This window comes from Mustelus asterias, chromosome 24 (genome assembly GCF_964213995.1).
Source record: "Mustelus asterias chromosome 24, sMusAst1.hap1.1, whole genome shotgun sequence".
Classification (NCBI taxonomy): domain Eukaryota; kingdom Metazoa; phylum Chordata; class Chondrichthyes; order Carcharhiniformes; family Triakidae; genus Mustelus; species Mustelus asterias.
The window spans coordinates 48268127-48294792 of NC_135824.1; the positions used below are offsets into that span (position 1 = coordinate 48268127).

The 26666-nt window shown below is 45.8% G+C and overlaps 2 protein-coding genes across 3 annotated transcripts in view; one reads left to right on the top strand and one right to left on the bottom strand.

Moving 5' to 3' along the window:
- LOC144511374 (myb/SANT-like DNA-binding domain-containing protein 1) lies at positions 1-20648 on the top strand. The gene is made up of 3 exons (XM_078241671.1): positions 1-254; positions 10979-11254; positions 20307-20648. The coding sequence occupies exons 1-3, from the start codon at positions 1-3 to the stop codon at positions 20563-20565; spliced, it is 789 nt and encodes a 262-aa protein (XP_078097797.1). The 3' UTR covers positions 20566-20648.
- The window catches only part of LOC144511368 (ryanodine receptor 1-like), a 495584-nt gene that overhangs the window by 249941 nt on the left and 218977 nt on the right, over positions 1-26666 (bottom strand). The gene's annotated exons all lie outside the window — the stretch shown is intronic.

Here is a 26666-nt window from a genome sequence, read left to right on the forward strand (position 1 = left end):
ATGGCAGCTTGTAACAGTGGCAGCAGCAGTTCAGCTGCTCAGGTAGACAAACCAAAGAGATCAAGTAACTGGACCGAGGTCGAAACAAGTGCTCTGATACGTATATGGAATGAATATTTATCAGACCTTCGAACAGCCAAGAGAAATGCTAAAGTCTATGAGAAAATAGCTGAAGAATTTTTTGAAGCGACTGGGATAAGTCGAGATAAGGACCAAATCAGAACCAAAGTTACTAATTTGACCTTTCAGTACAGGTAAGTACAAAGTATGTGATGTACAATAAGATTAGCTCTTTAACATTCTTCTTTCTCTTGAGGGGTTATTTTCTGTGTTAATACTGTAATGTTCATTAATGCTATGAATAATCAATCCCTCTGCAAAATGCTAAAAGCTTTCTATGTTAAAGCCTCTCCAAAACTTTGCAATTTTAATGCAGGATTCCAGAAAATGTTCAACTACAGACTATGAATAAATCAAGGATCCTCCAAGCAAACTTCATGTGTAGCCTATCAATACATTTTTTGGTCAAATTTATCGTCATCAAATTATTTAACTGGGCCAAGCAGCTCATTGTTCAGCTCCTTCTCCTCTCACAGGTACCAAGCCCGACGGGCGCTGGTGGCCATGGGCTCACATTGGATTGGTCCATGATTGTTGCTTGGCAAAATACTGCAGTGGTTTACCGTTGCCTTCTGCGGTGTGACTGACCAGGAAACTCTCCCGCTCATATCCCCAGCCTCACTGGGAGGGTTTACAGGCTGAAAGTCAACCTGTCTGGCCACGTTTTGAATGCAACACCCGTGGCCATCAATTCCTGAAGTGAAACTTGAGCCCACAGGTATGGGATGCTACCACTGTACCACAGTGGGGGGCGGGGGGGGGGGGGGGGGGGGGGGGGAATATCTCGCTTTTTCGTGCTTCCCATTGGTTTTCCACCGATTTATCCTCCAACAGTGCTGGCCAGTCCGCCTCAGCCAAGTCCCTTCTCATTCCTGCAAAATTCCCTCAGTTCTCTTGTTGGGTTTGTTGTTAATTGGTTGAAAAAGTTTTCATGGACATAGTGCACAAATTTATCTCCCTCAGCGCCTCTTGTATTGTTTGATTCCCAATTGATGTTGGGATAGTTAAAGTCTCCGACTATTATTGCACTCTTTTTCTTACAGGCAGAAATTTGCCCACATATTTGTTCTTCTATCAATGACATCTTGCTGTCATGTATCTAACTGTGCCCTTAACTCATCTACCTTGTTTGTAATTCCTTGCATTGAAGTAAAGACAGTTTAATCCTGTCAATTTCTCTTGCTAGACACTGTTTAAACTTTGCTTCTTCTGTAATTCCAAGTCTATCACTACATCTTCAACGTTACTAACTAATGTTCTACCTCTATTTCCCTGATCTGAATCTGACCTAACTCCTGGGATCCCATTCCCATGGCACACTAGTTTAAATACTTCCCAACAGAACCAGCAAAAGCCCACGCGAGGACATTGGCCCCAGCTCTGCCCGGGTACAGGCCGTCTGGTTTGTACAGGTCCCACCTTCCTCAGAATCGATCCCAGTGCCTCAAGAATCTGAATCCCTCCCGGCTACACCATCTCGCAGCCACTTGTTCACCTTCTTATTCCTGCTCTTGCTAGTGTGTGGAACTGGGAGTAATTCTGAGATTACGACATTTGAGATCCAGCATTTTAATTTATCTCCTAAATTCCTGTACTCCGCTTGCAGGTCCTCATCCCTTAGATTACCTATGTCATTGGTACCAAAGTGTACCGCGACCACTGACTGTTCACTTTCCCTCCCCAGAATGCCCTGCAGTTGCTCCATGACATCCTGAACCCTAGCACCAGGAAGGCAAAATACCATCCTTGATTCACGTTTGCGGCCCTAGTCGCCACACACCGGCACCTGTTTGGGTTACACCGAGGGAGAATTTAGCATGGCCAATCCACCTAACGTGCACATTTTTCGGATTGTGGGAGGAAACCGGAGCACCCGGAGGAAACCCAAGCAGACACGGGGAGAATGTGCAAACTCCACACAGTGATCCAAGCCAGCAATTGAACCCAGGTCCCTGATGCTACAAGACACCAGTGTTAATCACGATGTCGTTATATTTATTCTCTATTTTGGAACTCGGTGTATACAAGGATGGTGGAAGTGGAGGTAATCAATAATTACAGAAGGAAATTGGATGTGTGTTTGAGGGAAATAAAGTTGCAAGGCTACAGGGATAGAGTAGGGAATGGGACTTACTGGATTACTCAACAGAGGGGCAACACAGACTCAATGGCTGAATGGGCTCCTTCTGTCTTGGAATGACTCTTATCAAACATGGAATGCTGATATTGTAAAATAATTAACATCCATTAAGTCCCAAATAAGGGCAGCAACTGTTACACCCTTGGGGGTGACATGGTGATTAGCATTGCTGCCTGACAGCACCAGGGGCCCATGTTTGATTCCCAGCTTGGGTCACTCTCTCCGTGGAGTCTGCACATTCTCTCTGTGTCTGCATGGGTTTCCTCCGGGTGCTCCGGTTTCCACCCACAGTCCGAACGATGTGCAGCTTGGGTGCATTGGCCATGCTAAATTCTCCCTCAGTGTACCCGAACAGTGTGGCGACTTGGGGATTTGTGTTAATGTAAGCCTACTTGTGACACTAATAAACACACTCAAAAAAATCTGGAAAGCAATAATCTGGCATCATTGCAGACTTAAGTCTCAAAGCAATTTTTTGTCAGAGAAAACATGAGTGGAGACTTAGAAAGCTGTGGGAAATTGGGGACAGACCTACACAATTACATGGGGAGGGTCATGTTTGACTAAAATCACTTTTTTCAAGAAATTACCCACAAAAGCAATGCAGTAGATGTGGTACATATGACTACTCAAAATTTGGATAATGATGTGTAACACATCATATTAAAAGGCAACGTGGATGCAGCACAGCGGACAGATGAGAAACAGTAAGGGTAAATATAAATACATGTTTGTAAATTTTGTGAAAACTAAGCTAGTGATGTGATCAAAGGCTATCTGTTGGGAATTCTATTATCTTCCTGAAACCTAACTTATTTAGTTATAAGTGTATGAAGAATAATATCAATTTTCCACTGCAGCAAATAAGGAGAATAGCAAACTGCAAAGGCGAATGTAATTGATTATGAAAAGATACAAACAGGTTTATACGTGGCAAACTCAGATCAAAGGTAGAGAGAGTGCAGAGGAGGTTTACCAGGATGTTACCTGGTATGGAAGGGCTTAGTTATGAGGGGAGATTGGGTAAACTGGGGTTGTTCTCACTGGAAAGACGGAGGATGAGGGGTGACCTAATAGAGGTGTATAAAATTATGAAAGGCATAGATAGGGTGAACGGTGGGAAGCTTTTTCCCAGGTCGGTGGTGACGTTCACGAGGGGTCATAGGTTCAAGGTGAAGGGGGGGAGGTTTAACACCGATATCAGAAGGACGTATTTTACACAGAGGGTGGTGGGGGCCTGGAATGTGCTGCCGGGCCAGGTGGTGGAGGCAGACACACTGGGAACGTTTAAGACTTATCTAGATAGCCACATGAATGGAGGGATACAAAAGAATGGTCTAGTTTGGACCAGGGAGCGGTGCGGGCTTGGAGGGCCGAAGGGCCTGTTCCTGTGCTGAATTGTTCTTTGTTCTTTGTGTCAGCCTTGGTTCAGTAGTGGGCGGCCCGGTGGCACAGTGGTTAGCACTGCTGCCTCACAGCGCCAGGCACCCGGGTTCAATTCCAGCCTCGGGTCACTGTCCGTGCGGAGTTTGCACATTCGCGCTGTGTCTGCATGCGTTTCCTCCGGGTGCTCTGGGTTTCTTCCCACACTCCAAAGATGTGTAGGTTGGGGGGGATTGGCTATGCTAAATTGCTCCTTCTTCTTGTCCAAAGATATGCGGGTTAGGTTGACTGGCTATGCTAAATTGACTCTAGCGTCAGGCGATTAGCAAGGTAAATATGTGGGGTTACGGGAATAATAGATTGTGGTTGGTGCAGACTCGATGGGCCGAAAGGCCTCCTCCTGCACTGTAGGGATTCTATGAGTAGTAGTATTCCTGCTTTTGAGTTGGAAGATTGTAAGGCAAATCCCACTTCAAAGTCTTGAGCGCATGATCTCGGCTGGCACTTCAGTGAAGTGCTGAAAGAGTGCTGCACCGTCAGAAGTACTGTTTTTCAGATTAGATGTGAAACGGAGCTCTGCTGTCTCAGGTCTCAGCCCGTGCCAATATTTCAAAGGAGACCAGGGTAATTCTCCTTGGCGTCCGGGCCAACACATAACAGCATCACAACGACATCTGTTTAACCGCTGCTTGTAAGACGGCAACTTGCAGGGAAGCATGCCATGGACGTCCTGAAGTTGTTATGGGTGTTACATAAACTCAAGTTGTTTTTCAATGTGAAATGCTTTATTTTGGGGGGTAGAAAAGAGATCGAAGGTACAACTTAAATGATAAAAGTCTCAATGGAAATCAGTAGCAGAAAAATAACTGAATTCAATACAAATCTGCAATTAAGAATCGAATGATGACCATGAAGCCATTGTCACTTGTTATAAAAACCCATCTGGTTCACCAATTTCCTTTTGGGAAGGAAATCTACCGTCCTTATCCGGTCTGGGTTTTTTGACAATTTCATGGTCAGCTGGCAGAATCATCCCACCATCCTTCAGAGTGTCAGACTGGTGGGGTAGGGCTTGATAGAGCCAGCAATGCTGGCTCCACAGAGAACGGGGCACCATCTTTAAAGGGCGCCCCGATCACTACTGAGGTGAAACTCCCCCCAGCCCCACGATGGTGTCGGAGGCTCTCTCTCTCTTCCCCCCCCCGCCCCTCCCAACGCAGCAGTGTTGTCAGTGTTCCCCACTTCACTGCCAGGTATTTCCTCGGCACTCCCTCATCAGGGCCCGGATGAACACGGGGCATCATGGTGGCACAGTAGTTAGCACTGCTGCTCCACAATGCCAGGGACCCGGGTTCGATTCCCGGCTTGGGTCACTGTCTGCGTGGAATCTGCATGTTCTCCCTGCGTCTCCGTGGGTTTCCTCCGGGTGCTCCAGTTTCCTCCCATAGTCTGAAAGCTGTGCTGGTTAGGTGCATCGGCTATGCTAAATTCTCCCTCAGTGTACCCGAACAGGCGCCGGAGTGTGGCGACTCGGGGATTTTCACAGTAACTTCATTGCAGTGTTAATGTAAGCCTACTTGTGACAATAATAAAATAAACTTCTTTAAAAAAATAAACTGGCACTGTGAGGCAACAGTGCCAAACACTGCACCACCCCAGTCACTTGACCCGGCGACAGAAAGCTGGATTTAATGGTCATGGTGGTCAAGTTGCTGAGGGCATTCCCATGATTAGAAGCAATTAGGCACCTTCTGGGTTGCCAGTGGGGTTCTCAGGACTTCCCTGTAGCAGTCTTTCTTATGTTATGACACTGTGCTATTTTGATATATTTTACGTTTCCGTAGACTGCTAAAGAGGCAGTGTTTTGTTACAAGAGTCCATTTGTCTGGGATAACAAGCAGCTCAAATGCGGAGAATGCAGGATAATAAATGATTTTTGCAAGGAATGTGTAACTTTGTAGAGTTAATGGACTTTTTGTTTACTAATGTTCTCCTGGGATTTTAGGTGTGCAGTCATGCAAGTTTTGATTAGGTTGATTGACAGGGACAGTCATGTAGTTAATGGGAGGAGCTAAGCTTGCAGGAAAAATGGTTTCATTTTCATTTCAAAGTGAAGAGCAGTTGTTGCCTGGAGCTGGTGAAAGAAAGTGTGTCTCTTTCTCTCCCCAGAGGTTTTTGAAAACTTCAAGTCTGGTAACCCAAGTCAAAACGAGTATGCCTGTGTTTTTCTATCTAATTTTAAAGAGAGGTTTAAGTCTATAAGAGAAATATTGCTTGATTGGAACTAATACTGATAGGTTAGCGGTTAAGAATTGTATTTTGTCATGTTTAAGTTTTGTTCAATTGTTAAAAGTTAAGCTAATTCATTTGTTATAACTAAATTGTGTTGTTAAATAATGTTCGTTTTGGTAAAAGCTCCCTAGTCTGTCAGAATCACAACTGTAGTGAATCATTCCATCCTCACATTAGTGCCAAAATACAAAATTGTTTGGGTTGAGCCTGGCTTCATAATATAGCTTAGGGTTTCTGATCTGGTGTCCTAACACTGCCATCCAGTCCATTAAATTCTACTCACTTTGAGAGCAACGCTATAGTTCCAAGTCAGGAAGGTGTGTGACTTGGAGGTGTTCCCATGTGTCCTTGTGCTAGGTGACAGAGGTTGCATGCTTGTTGGGGGGGCCTTGGTGAGTTGCTGTTGTGCACGTTGCAGATGGCACACATTGCTGTCTTTGGAGGGAGGCAGTGTGTGATGGATGGCGTCCAAATCAAACAGGTTTACTTTTCTCCAGTTAGTGTTGAGCTCCAGGTGTTTTTGGAGCTTCACTCGTCCAGGCAAATGGAGAGTATTCACATGCCCAATACATTGCTTAAATGACAATTCAAACTGAGACAGCCATGATATTTAATAAAGAATTAAGCATTAAGTATAGTCAATGTGTCTATGGGGGGAAAAAACAGGCAGATGGAATTGCAATAGATCAGCTCTGATATGCAGCTTGCATTGACACTAAGTGCAATGGCCTTCTTCTGTGATAATACTTCAATCATTCTGTAAAGTCCCAAAGCCATAGTGCACGTCTCGTTCTTAAAGATAAACTTGCATTGGAGTACCCCATTCAACAGGTAAATAGGCTTTAATTACTATTGTTTGAATTATTTATATAATGGAGTGGTGCATACATCATCCATGTGTTTGGTAAAAAAGGGTTTATAATGTAGTCTAAACATAGCAATTTCACTTACAGTTTGGAGGATTAGATGACTTGGTTCTTAATACCTCCTTCTGGATAAGAAGGGATATTAGTATTGACTCCAGATAAAAACCTGCAAATTGTCTGTGCACTAACCCTTCACTAGTGCTGAATGCTAGACTAGATGCTCTCTTATATTATTTTATTCGAAGTAAGAATCTTGGGGACGATTCTCCCAAAAAAGTTCTAAGTGCTGAATTCATGGGAAAACTGATGCAAATCACGATTGTTTTTTTCAGTGGGAGTTCACACTTGAATCTCCCACACTCTGTGCAATGGAGAGGCCACCAGTGCGAATCTCATTAAAAGCTCGGGGGTGGCGCCTATTCATGCTGGAGTCGGACAGTTCTGGAATCCTGCGCATGCGCAGTGACCCCGAACTGTCAGCCTGCAGTTCGCTGGCCAGCCCGGGACCGTTGCATCGCTGCCCCTCCACCCGCACCCCGCCATCCATTCGCAGGCCAGCCCCAAACCCATTCCACCCCCCCCCCCACCCCACAAATCCTGGACAGCCCTGATCTCCAGCACAGAACCCCCCTCCTCCCACCCCCAACAGACCCCACCCCACACCCTCCAATCCTAACTGATCCCCATGCAGAGCAGCAGCGGGACTCTCCACGATTGTCCCCCAGACCCTGACCCCAGCTGGCCCCCCCCTCCCTAAGCACTGCCCCATGCCTGGTGGGCAGTGCCAAAGTGTCCCCTGGGCATTGGCACCTTGCCCCTTGGGCAGTGAGGGGGCAAAGGCTGGCACTGCCAGGGTGCACATGACCAGGGAACACCCCCGGTCGCCTGATCCCTGGGGGGGGGGGGGGGGGGGGGCCGATTGGCCTCCTCCTTCACTCCAGTGGGGTTGCTCGCTACTTCCCAGTTGCCATAATACTTTTGAATGGTCCTATCATATATTAAGTTGATCTTTTTCTTTACCCTACCTGCAACTGCAACAGGGGGGCAAAACCTTTCACACAGAGTGTGGAGTGTGTCTGGAACAAGCTGCCAGAGGTAGTAATAGAGGCGGGTACAATTTTGTCTTTTAAAAAGTATTTAGATAGTTACATGGGTACGATGGGTATAGAGGGATATGGGCCAAATGAGGGCAACTGGGATTAGTTTAGGGGTTTTAAAAAAAAGGGTGGCATGGACAAGTTGGGTCGAAGAGCCTGTTTCCTTTCTCCCTATGTACGCTATGAACGCTATGTTTTGCCTGTATAGCGCGCAAGAAACAATACTTTTCACTGTATCCCAGTACATGTGACAATAATAAATCAGATCATATCAAATGAAGTGAGCATGCTGGAGATCTAGGAGTAACTTTGGACTTGTTCTTGTAATACTAGACATCTGCCAGAAGTACACTGTGCAGAGAAAGGAGTATTGTGATCGTGTTAGTTAATGCAAAATAAACAATTCTTTATCTTGCTGCTGTTATTAATAGTTGCCTCTTAAGTAATGTTTGATTTATGGTGATTTTAGTTAGTTTGTTGCAGTCAAATTCTCAAACTGTGAAATGTTGTGCTTTTGTAATTTTGATTTAAGAGTTATCGGTCTCTGGGGATTGTATCAAGTGCCAATGCCGTAAACCTCTGACCTCAGCCATGGCTGGGATTCTCCGGGTCCTGCTGCAAGACTTATCTAGATAACCACATGAATAGAGGGATACAAAAGAATGGTCTAGTGGGGCACATGAGCGGCGCAGGCTTGGAGGGCCGAAGGGCCTGTTCCTGTGCTGTATTGTTCTTTGTTCTCTGCAATGGCTGAGTGCCAAATGCTCCATTCCCACTGGCAGGGGAGATGTAGCATGCGAGATCAGAGAATCCTGCCTCGTATGTGAATTTTACATAATGCAATGAATAACTTGGAACAGGATTTTCGAAGGCTGACTGAGGTGGCTGGGGCAGATAATTTTGCATTGTCAGCAGGCTAGCACCATCTGCCCCAGCCATTTTTGTTGGTTGGGGTGAAACGGTTACCCAGCTACAAGCATGGATAGCTTAGAGCAATTAAGGCCATTTATTAGAGGCTGATTGAAAAGTTTCAATTGGCCTGCAGGCCCCCCACAGCATCAGAGGCACAGAAGACGATGGCAGCAGCCTCCCTACAGCTGATATGCAGTGGGTGAAAAGATGGGGGCAGCTTCCGAGGGTGACTTTGAGGACTCCTCCATCTTCCTATCCGCATGTCATCCTCTGGAGATGGCGGCACCCTCTACCTCTCTTGCCTGCAAAGGCTGGCTGCAGTTTCCGCACCCTTGGCCCTCCAGTTTAGATAGTTTGTCCAGAGTCCTTGATTGGACAGTGCGCACACTTTCTGGCCAATCCAGCCAAAAATCAACATTCGGTTGCTGCTCCGAGTCAGGGCTCTCATTTGATGCCAATGTCCAGGTCCTGTCGAAGCAGAAAATTGTGCCCTTGGTCTACATATTGAACTCCTATACTGGAGGGATTAAATTTACCTCAGCTTGATGTGCAATCAAAACTAAAAAAAAACTTGTCAAAACTGGCCTAATATTACAGCAGAATGAAACATCTGTGGGTTCTGATCATATTTCTTTACCTCTGCTTGGTAAAGTGTCATGCAAAAAAGTCAATGATTCACCAGTCTTTTATTGGAGGATTTTAATACTTTATCAAATATATATTTCATTGAACCATAGAATCCCTCCAGTGCACAAGGAGACAATTTGGTCCATCATGTCTGCACCAACTCTCTCTCTGATAGAGTATCTTGCCCAGGTCCTCTCCTCTGCCCTATCCCCGTAACCCCACAAATCCACCTAACCTACACATCTTTGAGCACTAAGGGACAATTTAGCATAGCCAATCCACCTAACCTACACATCTTGTGTGGCAGGAAACCGGAGCATGCAGAGGAAACCCACCCAGACAGGGGAAGAACATGCAAACTCCTCAGTCACCCAAGGCTGGAATTGAACCTGGGTCCTTGGTGCTGTGAGGCAGCAGTGCTAACCAGTGTGCCACCGCACTCAATAGTTATTGCTGAAAAAAGAAACAAGCTTTGTATCTCAAACTCTTCTTTCAGTAATCCTCACGTTCTATACTACCAAACCACTGCCTATTGTAAAATAGCAATTTCTTTCTATTGTCCACAACTATATTATAAGGCTTCACATATTTAATGTTTAATAACATTTAAAGATTTTTCATTTTGTAATTCCTTCTGCAATCATTTTCTCAGGAAGAGGATGGCTTTGTTCTTCTGCCTTAACCACACAAATCAATTAAAATTTCTACCTTCCAATTAGTAATGCAATGTCCTATTTTAATTAAGTGAAGCTATTGATGATGTCACATGTATTAGTATACAGTGAAAAGTATTGTTTCTTGTGCACTTTGCAAAGCGTACTGTACATAGAGAACGAAAGGAAAATGTGCAGAATGTCGTGCTACAGTCATAGCCAAGGTGTAGAGAAAGGTCAACTTAATGCGAGGTAGGTCCATTCAAAAGTCTGGTGGCAGCGGGGAAGAAGCTGTTCTTGAGTTGGTTGGTTTGTGATCTCAGACTTTTGTATCTTTTACCCCATGGAAGAAGGTGGGAGAGAGAATGTGCGGGGTGAGTGGGGTCCTTGATTATGCTGGCTGCTTTTCCAAAGCAGCTGGAAATATAGACAGTGTCAATGGATGGGGAGGCTGGTTTGAGCGATGGACTGGGCTTCATTCACAACCCTTAGTTTCTTGCAGTCTTAGAGCAGAAGCCATACCAAGGATACAAGGAGAAAGAATGCTTTCTATGGCGCATCTGAAGAAGTTAGTGAGAGATGTATACTGACATTCCAAATTTCCTTAGTCTTCTGAGAAAGTAGAGGTGTTGGTGGGCTTTAACGGTAGCGTCAGCATGGAGAGACCAGGACAGGTTGTTGGTGATCTGGATACCTAAAAACTTGAAGCTCTCAACCATTTCTACTTCATCCTCATTGATGCAGACAGAGGCATATTCTCCACTGTGCTTCACGAAGTCGATGACTATCTCCTTCATTTTGTTGACAATGAGGGAGAGATTTGCTTTTGTTTGCTTCCTCAAAGTTACAATACAAAAGTTTCAAACTAATGTCTTGTCTTTCAATTAGAAAACTCAAAGCTACATGCGGAAGTGTTGCTTCGTCTTCATACTGGCCATATTATGAAGCTATCCATAGGATGCTCGCTCAATTCCCTGGACAGGATGAAATCAATATGTCTGAAAGTGTGCTACAGATACCTTCAGTTTCCAAATCAGAAGTTCCGTCACCTCCACCGAAAACATCACTTCCAAACATATCTGATGACGTCTTGATGTCTGAGGGAAGTTCTTGCGAGTCGGATCTTGTGGAAAACTCATCCAGTTTTCATTCTTCACAACTCAGGTGAGGCAAATACAAGTGCTGTTTACACTTTAATTTTGGGCTGAATCCAAACTGGAGTGTGAATTGGGTTTCTTTACTCTCAACGGGGGAGTGGTGGCCGAGTGGCATTATCGCTAGACTATTAATCTAGAAACTCAGCTAATGTTCTGGGGAGCCGGGTTTGAATCCCACCACGGCAGATTTGAATTCAATTTTTAAAAAAATCTGGAATTAAGAATCTAATGATGATCATCGTCGATTGTCAGAAAAACCCACCTGGTTCACTAATGTCCTTTAGGGAAGTAAATCTGCCATTCTTACCTGGTCTGGCCTACATGTGACTCCAGAACCACAGCAATGTGGTTGACGCTCAACTGCCCTTCAAAGGCAATAAATGCTGGCCAGCCAGCAATGCTGAATAAATAAGCAAAACCATTACATAGACCATCGAGTTAGCTGACCACTTGGAAAGTCAGTTGTTGCCAAGAAGAGCTTTGCTTGGCAAAGATTTTGTATTTGCTTAACATAGTAATAAAATGTTGTCATTGCAATTTATTCTGCTGAACACAATCTTTAAATTTACTAGTGTACCTCCTGATTGTCAGTTTCTCCCAACTGTCTCCCCTCCTTAGGAGTTTTGTGAAGCAGGCTGACAAGTGACTTAAGAATGGAAAACATAAGAACATAAGAAATAGGAGCAGGAGTAGGCCATCTAGCCCCTCGAGCCTGCCCCGCCATTCAATAAGATCATGGCTGATCTGACGTGGATCAGTACCACTTACCCACCTGATCCCCATAACCCTTAATTCCCTTACCGATCAGGAATCCATCCATCTGCGCTTTAAACATATTCAGCGAGGTAGCCTCCACCACCTCAGTGGGCAGAGAATTCCAGAGATTCACCACCCTCTGGGAGAAGAAGTTCCTCCTCAACTCTGTCTTAAACCGACCCCCCTTTATTTTGAGGCTGTGTCCTCTAGTTTTAACTTCCTTACTAAGTGGAAAGAATCTCTCCGCCTCCACCCTATCCAGCCCCCGTATTATCTTATAAGTCTCCATAAGATCCCCCCTCATCCTTCTAAACTCCAACGAGTACAAACCCAATCTCCTCAGCCTCTCCTCATAATCCAAACCCCTCATCTCCGGTATCAACCTGCTGAACCTTCTCTGCACTCCCTCCAATGCCAATATATCCTTCCTCATATAAGGGGACCAATACTGCACACACTATTCCAGCTGCGGCCTCACCAATGCCCTGTACAGGTGCATCAAGACATCCCTGCTTTTATATTCTATCCCCCTCGCAATATAGGCCAACATCCCATTTGCCTTCTTGATCACCTGTTGTACCTGCAGACTGGGCTTTTGCGTCTCATGCACAAGGACCCCCAGGTCCCTTTGCACGGTAGCATGTTTTAATTTGTTTCCATTGAGATAGTAATCCCATTTGTTATTATTTCCTCCAAAGTGTATAACCTCGCATTTCTCAACGTTATACTCCATTTGCCATATCCTCGCCCACTCACAGCCTGTCCAAATCTCTCTGCAGATCTTCTCCGTCCTCCACACGATTCACTTTTCCACTTATCTTTGTGTCGTCTGCAAACTTCGTTACCCTACACTCCGTCCCCTCCTCCAGATCATCTATATAAATGGTAAACAGTTGCGGCCCGAGTACCGATCCCTGCGGCACGCCACTAGTTACCTTCCTCCAACCGGAAAAACACCCATTTATTCCGACTCTTTGCTTCCTGTCGGATAGCCAGTCCCCAATCCACTTTAACACACTACCCCCAACTCCGTGTGCCCTAATCTTCTTCAGCAGCCTTTTATGGGGCACCTTATCAAACGCCTTTTGGAAATCCAAAAACACCGCATCCACCGGTTCTCCTCCATCAACCGCCCTCGTCACATCTTCATAAAAATCCAACATGTTCGTCAAGCACGACTTTCCCCTCATGAATCCATGCTGCGTCTGATTGATCGAACCATTTCTATCCAGATGCCCTGCCATCTCCTCTTTAATAATGGATTCCAGCATTTTCCCTACTACAGACGTTAAGCTGACTGGCCTATAGTTACCCGCCTTTTGTCTCCTTCCTTTTTTAAACAGCAGCGTAACATTAGCCATTTTCCAATCAACCGGCACTACCCCAGAATGCAACGAGTTTTGATAAATAATCACTAACGCATCCACTATTACCTCTGACATTTCTTTCAATACCCTGGGATGCATTCCATCCGGACCCGGGGACTTGTCCACCTTCAGTCCCATTAGTCTACCCAGCACTGCCTCTCTGGTAACATTAATTGTATTAAGTATTTCTCCTGCTGCCAACCCTCTATCGTTAATATTTGGCAAACTATTTGTGTCCTCCACCGTGAAGACCGACACAAAAAACTTATTTAAAGACTCAGCCATATCCTCATTTCCCACTATTAACTCCCCCCTCTCGTCCTCCAAGGGTCCAACATTCACTCTAGCCACTCTATTCCTTTTTATATATTTATAAAAACTTTTACTATCATTTTTTATATTAATTGCTAGCCTAGCTTCATAGTCTTTATCGCTTTCTTAGTCTCTCTTTGTTGTTTCTTAAATTTTTCCCAATCACTTGTTTCTCCACTATTTTTGGCCACTCTGTACGCAGCTGTTTTTATTTTAATACTCTCCTTTATTTCCTTCGTTATCCACGGCTGGTCCTCCCTTTTCTTACAATCCTTGTTTTTTGCTGGAATATATTTTTGCTGAGAACTGAAAAGGATCTCCTTAAAAATCCTCCACTGTTCCTCAGCTATCCTACCTGCCAGCCTGCTCTCCCAGTCTACCGTAGCCAATTCATCCCTCATCCTATCATATTTCCCTCTGTTCAAACAGAGGACACTGGTTTGGGACCAAACTTTCTCCTCTTCCATCTGAATCAGAAATTCGACCATATTGTGGTCACTAGACCCAAGAGGGTCCTTCACAATAAGATCCTTAATTCTACCTACCTTGTTACACAATACCAGATCCAAAATAGCTCGTTCCCTCGTCGGTTCCGTAACATGCTGTTCAAGGAAACTATCCCGACAGCATTCTAAGAACTCTTCCTCCATTCCACCCTTACCGACTTGAGTCTGCCAGTCAATGTGCATGTTGAAGTCCCCCATGATTATTGCCGTTCCGTTTTTACACGCATCCCTTATCTGCTTGTTTACAGCCCTCCCTACCTCAACATTATTATTTGGGGGCCTATATACCACACCTACTAGTGTCTTTCTCCCTCTACTATTCCTCATCTCTACCCATAACGATTCCACGTTTTGTTCCTCAGAGCCTATGTCATCCCTCAGTACTACCCTGATATTATCTCTTATTAATAGTGCGACCCCACCACCTTTTCCTTCCTGTCTATTCTTCCTAAACGCCTGATACCCCTGGATATTCATCTCCCAGTCCTGGTCACCTTTCAGCCACATTTCTGTAATGGCCACTAGATCGTACCCACTCGTGCTGATTTGCACCATCAACTCATTTACCTTGTTCCGAATGCTTCGTGCATTCAGGCAAAGTGTCCTTATTCCAGCTTTTATCTGGACCCGCTTTGATGAGTCGCGAACACCCTCTCCCTCTACTTCCTTATCTAAATTACCGCCTTCATTCACTTGCACCCTCTCCTCTACCATTAATTTTGTAATTCCCCTTACCCCTGCATCCTCCCCCCCATCAATTAGTTCCTTGATCCTAGTCAACTCTTCTAGCTCCCCTCCCCCCAACCTATCTAGTTTAAATTCTCCCCAGTAGCCTTAGCCAACCTACCGGCCAGGATATTGGTCCCCGTGTGATTCAAGTTCCACCCGTTTTTTGTATACAGATCACCCCTGCCCCTAAAGAGGTCCCAATGGTCCAGGAACCTGAATCCCTGCCCCCTGCACCAGTCCCTCAGCCACACATTCATCCTCCACCTCACTCCATTCCTGCCCTCACCTTCCCGTGGCACAGGCAGTAATCCTGAGATTACTACCTTTGCTTTCCTCTTTCTCAGCTGTCTCCCTAATTCCCTGTACTCCCTTTTCATGACCCCTTCTCCCTTCCTACCCACATCAGCGGTACCAATATGTACCGCTACCTCAGGCTCCTCTCCCTCCCACCTCAGGATTTCCGGGACGCGACTAGCGACATCCTGGATCCCGGCCCCAGGGAGGCAGACCACCATGCGAGAATCCCGCCTACCTCCACAGAAACGCCTGTCTGTCCCCTTCACCATCGAGTCCCCGATTAATACCGCCTTCCTCCTCTTTTCCTTAGCCCTCTGAGTTACAGGGCTGGACTCCACTGCGGAGACACGGCCACTGCTGCTTCCCCCAGGTGGGCTGTCCCCCCCAGCAGTACTCAAGCAGGAGTACTTGTTGTGCAGGGGCAAATCCACCGGGGTGCTCTCAACCACCCTAGCCTTACCCTTCCTGGCCGTCACCCACTTGGCCTCCTCCCGTGGCCCTGGTGTGACCACCTGATGATAGCTCTTGTCTATCACCTCCTCATTCTCCCTCATCAGCCTAAGATCCTCGAGCTGCAGTTCCAGCTCCCTAACACGGTCCCTCAGGAACCGCAGCTCGACACACCCCTCACAGATGTGGATGTCCGGGAGGCCAGATGCCTCCAGGACCTCCCACATCCTACACTGGGAACAACACACTGGATTCACACTCATACTGGACACTTTATGTCAAATAAGACAGTGAAACGTTAATAAGAATGTAAGGAAACAAAAACTCACCCCTGCTCGTCCAAGCCCTGTGAGCCAAAGCCCTGACAGCTCACTCAACTTCCCACTCACTCTGCTGCCCGCTACGATGCTGCCCGCTGTATACTTTGGTGCACTTTTAAACCCTCCAAAAACTTCCCCAGGCCACTCCTGGCCCGACTTCCGGTTTTGAAAAAAACCTCCGATTTTAAACCCAAAATTAACTGAAAAAATAAATAATTAATTACAGTCAGAAAACCCACTCTCTTACCCTCAGCCTGCTCCTGGGAACAATGAAGCTGAACCTCCAAGGTAAGCCCTTTTTAAACCCTCCAAAAACTTCCCCAGGCCACTCCTGGCCCGACTTCCGGTTTTGAAAAAAACCTCCGATTTTAAACCCAAAATTAACTGAAAAAATAAATAATTAATTAATTAGAGTCAGAAAACCCACTCTCTTACCCTCAGCCTGCTCCTGGGAACAATGAAGCTGAACCTCCAAAACAAATCCATCAGTCAAAATTGGGGTCCATAGACTTTCCATTTTGGAATTATTTCTGAACTGATATCGTCACACCAGATTTCTTAAGATTCCCATATTTTAAAAGACCCGTCAACAGAATCCTCCCAACGAACATGCAGATTCGTTCCCACGCTTTCATACTTGGGAAACTTCTGTTAAAAGTCCTTACTATATGGAGGGAGCACAGCGAAAGTTCACCAGTCTGATTCCTGGGATGGCAGGTCTGTCATATGAGGAGAGACTAAGTTGGTTAGTATTGTATTCATTGGAGTTTAGAAGAGAGAGAGGAGCTCTCATAGAAACTTATAAAATTCTAACAGGGTTAGACAGGATAGATTCAGAAAGAATGTTCCCGATGGTGGGGGGAGACCAGAACTAGGATAAGGGGTAAACCTTTTAGAACTGAGGTGAGGAGAAATTTCTTCACCCAGAGGGTGATGAATGTGTGGAATTCACTACCACAGAAAGTAGTTGAGAACAAAGAACAATACAGCACAGGAAACAGGCCCTTCGGCCCTCCAAGCCTGTGCCGCTCATTGGTCCAACTAGACCATTCGTTTGTATCCCTCCATTCCCAGACTGCTCATGTGACTATCCAGGTAACTCTTAAACGATGCCAGCGTGTCTGCCTCCACCACGCTACTTGGCAGCGCATTCCAGGCCCCCACCACTGTGTAAAATACGTCCCTCTGATCTGAGTTATACCTCGCCCCTCTCACCTTGAGCCCATGACCCCTCGTGATCGTCACCTCTGACCTGGGAAAAAGCTTCCCACTGTTCACCCTATTTATACCCTTCATAATTTTGTACACCTCTATTAGGTCTCCCCTCATTCTCCGTCTTTCCAGGGAGAACAAGCTCAGTTTACCCAATCTCTCCTCATAGCTAAGACCCTCCATACCAGACAACATCCTGGTAAACCTTCTCTGCACTCTCTCTAAAGCCTCGTCCCACTGGTAGTGCGGCGACCAGAACTGGACGCAGTACTCCAAATGTGGCCTAACCAGCGTTCTATACAGCTGCAACATCAGACTCCAGCTTTTATACTCTATACCCCGTCCTATAAAGGCAAGCATACCATATGCCTTCTTCACCACCTTCTCCACCTGTGCTGCCACCTTCAAGGATTTGTGGAATTGCACACCTAGGTCCCTCTGTGTTTCTATACTCTTGATAGCTCTGCCATTTATTGTATAACTCCCCCCTACATTAGTTCTTCCAAAATGCATCACTTCGCATTTATCTGGATTAAATTCCATCTGCCATTTCTCCGCCCAATTTTCCAGCCTATCTATATCCTGCTGTATTGTCCAACAATGTTCATCGCTATCCGCAAGTCCAGCCATCTTCGTGTCATCCGCAAACTTGCTGATAACACCAGTTACACCTTCTTCCAAATCATATATATATATATATATATATATTATACAGAGCCCTGCGGAACACCACTGGTCACAGACCTCCAACCGGAAAAAGACCCTTCGACTGTCACTATCAAGCGGTCAAAACATTGTGTGATTTCAAGAAGAAATTAGATGTAGCTCTTGGGGTTAAAGGGATCAAGGAATGTGGTTGGGGGGGGGAGGGGGAGAAATCAGGATATTGAATATGATCAGCCATGATCATAATGAATGGCGGAGTAGGCTCGAAGGGCCGAATGGCCCTACGCCTGCTTCTATAAATGTTGGCAATAATGTGATATTAAAAGCATTATAGAAGTAGTAAAAGAAAATGGAATCAAAATCTGAATCAATATCCTTCTAAAAACTCGCTTAAACTCAGAACATTAAAATGGGAGTGACAAAAGGCCATTTTTGCCCATTTCACGATTTGGACTCATGGTAGACCAACTTGCTACTTCTCTCTTATTTCAGAACTAACTCATTTCCCACAGTCGCTGATTCATTTGGAATTTCTCCATCTTTTATGATTGTTCTGTCAACTCTTGTATTCATTCCTTGTAAATTCATGACTTTTAAGAGGAAACATTTCACGCCAGCCGCCACTGCGAGCGAGGACGGAGAATTTGGTGCTCAGCCAAATCTCCGTTCACTGCAGCGGGACCAGAAAATCCCACCGGTGCGAATGGCCAGAAAATTCCACCCATTATTCTTCAAATTGTCTTGGCACAAGTTCTTTACCACCTTATCTTACCCAGAGGTAGCTTTCCCTGGCTTTATAAAATGGACTCCTATATACAATTCGTTAACTTCCTGTGACTTCACCTTCAATCTATTTATAACTTTATACTGATAAGACGATTTAATTAAAAGCATTTATAAATCACAATTCAATCCAGGCATGGAATTTGAACTTTTGATGAGGAGATATAAATATTTACACTGACTGCGCTTTGAAGTTATCTAAAATTGGATCTTAGCCTCTTAAATCAGTGAAGCAGCAGCCTCACAGAACTCGCAACACTTTTCTATTATTGTTTACGACTGACTATATCTCTTTGATTTAACCAATTTGTAAGGCGTTTGTATTAAAGAAGAAATCTTAAAGCTATTTTCTCCCTTTGTTGGCCAGAACCATTATTCTGGTGAAACCAGGCTTCCTTCCATCACCTATGCTAGCGTGAAGTGGATTGGGGTTCATGCCATATGCATGGCTGGCTTCCAGTTGGATTGCCGGGACTAATCTTATTGCTTGACTGCAAACAAGTGGCCAACTGCAGCAGCAGTGGCCACTTGTGGAGGAAGTAAATCTTTGTCAACTCTGTGTTAAGTGTCACCGCACACTTTTTTCATTATTCTCTTGCCCCAATTCAGGTGAAACTGTGTGGGAGATCTTCATCCACTGTCACACTGTCAGAAAAGAATAAATGCTAAAAATTGAATTCAGGCTGCCAAACTCACGTCCTCTAGTCAGCAATAAAAACAAGTTTATTCATGTTTTGAGCTGGAATTGAAACCATGCCCCAAAGACGAATGCCAGGATTCTCCGACCTCACCCGAGGCTGGGATTATCCAGTCCGGCTGCTGTGAACGGAGATTTGGCTGAGTGCCAAATTCTCCGTTCTCGCTGCGAAACCTGAGAATTCCAGTCGCGGTGTCATTTTCCAGCCCATTGTGCCATCTAGTGCCTTGGTTGATTTCTTTATCCCACGAATGACCGGTGATTCTGAACTTCTGCCTGACGTTTTTTTAAAATTCATTCGTGGGACATGGACGTCATTGGCTGGCCTGCATTTATTGCCCATCCCTAGTTGACCTTGGCTAGGCCATTTCAAAGGGCAGTTGACAGTCAACCACACTGCTGTGGCTCTGGAGTCGCACGAGGACCAGGCTGGGTAAGGACGGCAGAGTTCCCTCCCTAAAGGGACATTAGTGAACCAGATGGGTTTTTCCGACAATCAACAATGGTTTCATGATCATCAGTAAATTCTTAATTCCACATATTGTTTCCCACCGAATAATGGGTAATTAGTAGTTTGAAACTGGTGAGGTATCTTTATGTGGAGATGCCGGCGTTGGACTGGGGTAAACACAGTAAGTGGGAGATCTCCCACTCACCTGATGAAGGAGCAGCGCTCCGAAAGCTAGTGGCGTTTGCAAACAAATAAACCTGTTGGACTTTAACCTGGTGTTGTTAGACTCCTTACGAGGTATCTTTAAACAGGAAAATAAAGCTGCAAAAGTGAAACTCTACAGAAGGATTTCAATTATGTAGCAGTTTAACTGTCTTACATTTACCAAGATCATTAGTTTTGTTGGCATCAGCTTTAAATACACAAACAAGCAGTTGTAAAGTAGGCACTAAAGCTCCCATTGAGTGCATGTATTATAGATAAGCACTCTGCGTCTCCGTTTTGTCGTTGCAGAAATGACCCACAACCCGTTAAAAGGAGGAAAACATCAAATGCCGACTTACACAAGAAGCGGATAAAACTCATGGAATCAATGTTGGAGGAGCAAAAGAAAATAAGTGCCGCCGTGGAAGAAACAAACAGAGAGGTGCAGAGAATCCTTGACCAACAAACTCTCTTATTAAATCAAAGCTTACAGCTGCAGAAGCACATGCTGCACTTGTTAGAAAAAGTAGCTTGCCAGCACGGTGCAAAAAAGACAAATGTTTTTTAAGTGCAGTCCGCCACTGTGTAGATATCTATTGTTGAAGGAAAAGGTGAATAAGCTAGTGTGCATATAGTCAATTACATACAATATAGTCATGGTTTTAAAGCTGGCGGTTCTTCTTTTCTATTTGATACTCTATTCAACACAGATGCATCACCAGGAAAGTCTTTTTTTAAAATTAGATAGATGTAGGAACAATATTAGGCCATTTCCACCCCCCCCTCCCCCCCCCAGACAATAGAATAAGAGCAGTAGTTCTCTTCAATCCTTATCCGTTAAAAACACAAACTGCTTGCCTATTTTCCCTTCCTTTGTCACTACTAATAGGTCTAATGAAATAGCAGGCAGAAGAAAAAAATGTGAAAAAAGGGAGTCCTCCACACCGCTCTTCTGGACGAGTTTGGCACCGAGAGACCATCCACACCAACCCTCTACTCATCAATCGGCAGCACTGTCAACCCCCCACACCAACAAGTCGCCAGCGTGGGGGCATCAGATCCTCCCAATAAGTCTCCTGGCAGACCCCCGACATGTCACCCACTGTCACCACCCTCTCCATGGCCCATTCCCGTTGGACCCTGCAAGACCAACCCCTCTACCGACCGCCTGCCTTGCAGAGCTCCCCCTCTGCCGACCGCCCGCCTTGCAGAGCTCCCCCCCCACCAACCACCCACCTTGCAGAGCTCCCCTCCGCCAGACCACCCGCCTTGCAGAGCTCCCGACCGCCCATCTTGCAGAGCTCCCCTCCGCCAACCACCTGCCGTGCAGAGCCCCCTGCCAACCACCCATCTTGCAGAGCTCCCCTCCGCAGACCGCCCACCTTGCAGAGCTCCCCTCCGCCGACTGCCCGCCTTGCAGAGCTCCCGCCCGCCGACCACCCGCCTTGCAGAGCTCCCCCCGCCAACCACCTGCCGTGCAGAGCCCCCTGCCAACCACCCACCTTGCAGAGCTCCCCTCTGCCAACCACCCACCTTGCAGAGCTCCCCTCCGCAGACCGCCCACCTTGCAGAGCTCCCCTCCGCCGACTGCCCGCCTTGCAGAGCTCCCGCCCGCCAACCACCCACCTTGCAGAGTTCCCCCTGCCAACCGCCCGCCTTGCAGAGCTCCCCCCCCCGCCAACCACCCACCTTGCAGAGTTCCCCCTGCCAACCGCTCGCCTTGCAGAGCTCCCCCCCTACTGACCGCCCACCTTGCAGAGCTCCCCCATCATTGTCCATAGCCATTCCTGTCATAGCACCACCCCCACTCAGGCCCAACCCCCTTGGCACTGCCCGACACACTTATGGTGACCAACCGAGCACTACTAGGGTGCCATGTGGACACTGCCAGGCAGGCACAAACCAATGAAAACTGCCCGGACATGCCCCAACCACTTGGGGGCTTCAATGGCCTCCAATGCCCCGGCATGGAAATAGTGCCTGGTATCTGCTACTGCAGAGCAGTGGTGATTCTCACGAGCATGACACACCGTGAGGGCTGAGGTAGCTGTACCAAACCAGGTAAGTCCTTTTAACTTCTGTTATTTTTTTGTTAATAGGCTTTGTGCCCCATCTTCCCAATTCATCACACTGATCCACCGCACGGGAAGCCAATAAGATCTTGCTCATTGTGTTAAGACACAAAATTAGGCACTTGATATTAAATGGAAATAAAGCATAAATCTGACGGCGACAAAATAAGTAATGCTATATTACTTACTTTTGAAGGACGTAGGATACAGTAATGCACAGAAATAATAATTGTCCCCTCCAAAACAGTTTGTACTGTGACAAAAATAAAGATTGCTCTATTTTGTTTTAGTTGATATCAGAAAGTTGGTATGAAACCAAAGTTAAACTGGCTTCAGCTCCCCCCCATTTACCTGGAAAGATCTCACTGTTGACGTGGGGTATATCCCATATACAAAGCTGGCTGCATGCAGTCACAGCCAGTCATCGTATTCAATATTAAAGTGGCTTTTCCTTTTTGTTTCAATGCCTTTGTTCGGTTGGATCAAAAAGTGGTTTGCTGACCAGAATAGTTTATATCTGAAATGTTAACTTGTGCGTATTGAAGGGAGTGGAATAAGCTCTATAAATAATGTTGATTGGGCAATTTAAGGGAAACTAATAGAGGAAGCAGCAATACTTAAAGACCTTAACACCTCTGCTCATATTTTCAGGAAACAATTGTAATGTTAAAGCCATCCCTCTGTTTCTCTGCTTTGGTTCCTGTACGAGATTTGAACTGAAACCTCCAGTGTCTATTTATATTCTGATTCCAAATGACAAAATTTACCCCATCATCAAGAAGTTCTGTTGTTCATCAGGCTTTAAAAATCATTCTAAAGTAGATATAATTATTTTGTGATTGATTACATGCTTAAAGCTTTATTAAAGTGGCGTGCTCTTTCGGTATCTTGCTACAACCCACTGATTTCTATCCATTATTCAGCTTGTAAATAAATCTGACCAAATCAATCTTTACACTTTGGGTCTGTGTGTTATTTTCTGTCTTTTGAGAGGGAGGAGAGAGAGAGACAATGGTGATTAATGTACTTTTAAAGTATTCATATTGATACATGGCTTGGGCCCAAATTCTCCGGTTGTTCACACCCTGCCACTGCTTGACACTCAGCCAAATCTTCGTTCACCGTAGCGGGACCAGAGAATCCCGCTGGCGTCAACAGCTGGAGAATCCCACCTTTATTGTTAGAGGTGGTATGCAAATCTCATGCAAGATAAAGGAACAGATTATAGGAGACAGTCTGTTGACAATTGCCTTTTAACTGGGAATAGGACATAAAAGTGAGGGGAGACAGCATGAACTAATAAGTACATTATTATTTCACAAAAAACAGGCTTCATGGGATTGGGGTAGTATGGTTTCAGGGTTGGTTTACAGACAGAAAACCAGAGAGTCGGGATAAACTAGTCATTTTTGAGGCAGCATGCTGTATTTAGTGGAGTATTGTTATAGTGCTCAAGGGTTCTGTGGATACTGTGAAAAGTGGGTATGGAGAATGAATGGGTGATATGGAGGGGTCATGAGGTTTTGGTGCAAGGGCCGGAGGGCCTAACAACCATGCGGAGAACCAGGCCAATGTCCCAGCAGATAGAAGTGTACCATCTAACACCCCTGTCTCAGCATTTTCCTACCTCCATTGCCAACTCAGCATGCAACAGCTGGCGGTGGGAACGTTGCCAGCCCGTGCCTGCCTTCTTGGGATGGGAAATACAGTGGGTGGGCATGGTCAGGACTGAGGCAGAATTGCAAAGTCAAGAAAATTCCTGATTCCCCGTTCCTGTCTCGAGGACGAAAATGCAGCTCGACAAGTCCTGAATTTTTAATGGTTTGTGTTGGCAGAGTGGGGGAAGGGTGAAAATAGGAGGCAATATACATTGGACTGGCTCCACAACATGTTCTCATCTCCACGGGGTTATGCAGGAGTTGGAGTGACAGCGTCATGGAAGGTACAATTAAGCCCCTTGAGGGCTCAATGAAGGGCACTCTTCCCAGTGCCAACTGAATTATTAAGTTGACACATGGTACACACTGTGTCAGAAGGCCTCTCAGGCTGGATAAACCTGGGTTTACCCAGGCTGGGTAAGAATCGGAGCTACAGGTTCCATTCAACGCAGGAGATGCTCGTGTTAAAAACTCACCCGCAACCATGGCAGTGCCTTTGACTGTGGAGGGCAGGTGATGGGGCTTGTCCCCTCGTATCTGACAGCCCCAAGCATTTCTGGCTCTCATTTACCCCATTTGTGGCTGGTGAATGAGAATAAAAACTCTCTCGCAACAACACGGAGAACTGTAGAAATGATATGGCACAGATGGAGGCCGCTCGATCCATCTTGTCCCTACTGACCCAACGACACCCCAGGTGCCCTTCCTAATCACACCTTCCTGGAACAGAGCCTGCAAGACCACCTGCATACTTCAGCGGCATGCAGATCTGACCGTGCAGATCTGACCGTGCAGATCTGACCGTGCAGCTGCTGATTTGTGATCCTGTGGCGGCCAGCCCCTTATTGGTCCTCCAGTCTCAGGAGCCTGCCCATCATTCTTAAATTGATGATGGGAATCCAGAAGGCAGCCGCTTGATTTGCCACCTCTTCCAAAATCACCCCGTGTCCTGCTGGTGACATTTGTGGATTTCTGAACCGCATTCCATCCTGACGGTACTGAGGGAATTAAAAAATCCTACCCAATAAGACCTGGATATGGATTCTTCTACTGACATCAGGAATTACAAAGTGTCTAGAATAGAATAGAAGAATCCCTACAGCACAGAAAGAGGCCATTCGGCTCATCGAGTCTGCACCGACCACAATCCCACCCAGGCCCTCTCCCCATATCCCTACATAATTCCCCACTAATCCCTCTAACCTACGCATCTCAGGACACTAAGGGGCAATTTTAGCATGGCCAATCAACCTAACCCGCACATCTTTGGACTGTGGGAGGAAACCGGAGCACCCAGAGAAAACCCACGCAGACATGAGGAGAATGTGCAAACTCCACACAGACAGTGACCCAAGCCGGGAATCGAACCCAGGTCCCTGGAGCTGTGAAGCACTAGTGCTAACCACTGTGCTACCGTGCCGCCCTATAGAACTAATTGGGGACAAAACAGTAATGATATTGACGGAGGTATAACAAGGACCAGTTAAAATAAATTTCTTTCTCTTGTACTCCCTTTTCAGTTTTCCTCATCCCTTGAGAGACTTAGGCCGGAATCTTATGGCCATTGATTTTCTGGTCCCACTGCAGTGAACGGAAATTTCTCCATCCTGACTACAGCAAGATCGGAACGTGAACGGCCGTTAAGATCATACCCACAGGATCTCTTGTTTAGCATTTTCATATATCCCACGAGTCATTTTATTTATTTATTAGTCACAAGTAAGGCTTACATTAACACTGCAATGAAGTTACTGTGAAATTCTCCTAGTCGTCAGAGTCTGGCACCTGTTCGGGTCAATGCACCCCAACCAGCAGGTCTTTCTGAATGTGGGAGGAAACCGGAGCACCCGGAGGAAACCCACGCAGACACGGGGACAACGTGCAAACTCCACACAGACAGTGACCCAAGCCGGGAATCGAACCCAGGTCCCTGGCGCAGTGAGGCAGCAGTGCCAACCACTGTGCTACCATGCCACCCCATGTTATGGTTGATTTGTAAAAAGCTAATCCAGGCAGCAATTTCAGACAGTTTTGATGAGGTCAGTCAATGGTGTTATTTAATCTGAAGATCAGAAAATAGATTGCTTCAATAATCTGTACAAATTCTGCAAAATCTTACAAAGCTGAGGACCTATTTGGCGAGAAGGCTCAGGAGACGATGTTCCCTGGAGGCAGAAAGATCTGGCAATTGAAACTAGTTTCTCAAGTTTTCATAAAGCACCACTTTAGATCTGCTTTGGTTCGAATCAGGCTAATAATCAGTGTTGTGCTCGAGTCAGATATGCTTTCATTGAAAAAATGTGCGTCTCCAGAGCCCCTAGCAGCGTTTACTTGTAACTGAAGCTTTGTACTCCTATGTAATTTCTCCATCCTTTTGATGTAATGCTAAATATAGTTTGGTGGTGATAGTATAGTTGGAGGAATCATTTGCATTTAAAAAAAATCAAGTGAAGACATTGATTTGAAGGATTCCCTTTATTGAGGTGGGTGGCACTGCTGCCTCAGCACCAGGGACCCGGGTTCGATTCTGGCCTTGGGTGACTGTCTGAGAGAGTTTGCATATTCTCCCATGTTTGCGCGGGTTTCCTCTGGGTGCTCCGGTTTCCTCCCACAGTTCAAAAGGTGTGTAGGTCAGATGGATTAGACATGGTAAATGTGTGGGGTTCTGGGAATTGGGTGGGGGAAAGAGGGCCTGAGTAATATACTCTGCCAGAGAGTCGGTGCAGACTCGATGAGCTAAATGGCCTCCTTCTGCACTGCGGGGATTCAATGATTCTACGAGTTAACTAATTACAACAGTGGGCCATTTTTATAAAGTTTCACACTTTTGGTCACCAGAAAGCATCCATTTTCGAAATAATTTGGAAACCTTAAATAGTAATGCTGACGTGGTACAAGAAAGAGGATCTATCTCAAGTGCTGGGCCACAACCAAGTGCT

Excerpts from the sequence above, each read along its gene's own strand:
- LOC144511374 (XM_078241671.1), top strand. The coding sequence starts at position 1 with ATGGCAGCTTGTAACAGTGGCAGCAGCAGTTCAGCTGCTCAGGTAGAC. Across the intron at positions 255-10,978 it reads AATTTGACCTTTCAGTACAG|AAAACTCAAAGCTACATGCG; the intron begins GTAAGTACAAAG and ends TCTTTCAATTAG. Across the intron at positions 11,255-20,306 it reads TTTCATTCTTCACAACTCAG|AAATGACCCACAACCCGTTA; the intron begins GTGAGGCAAATA and ends TTGTCGTTGCAG.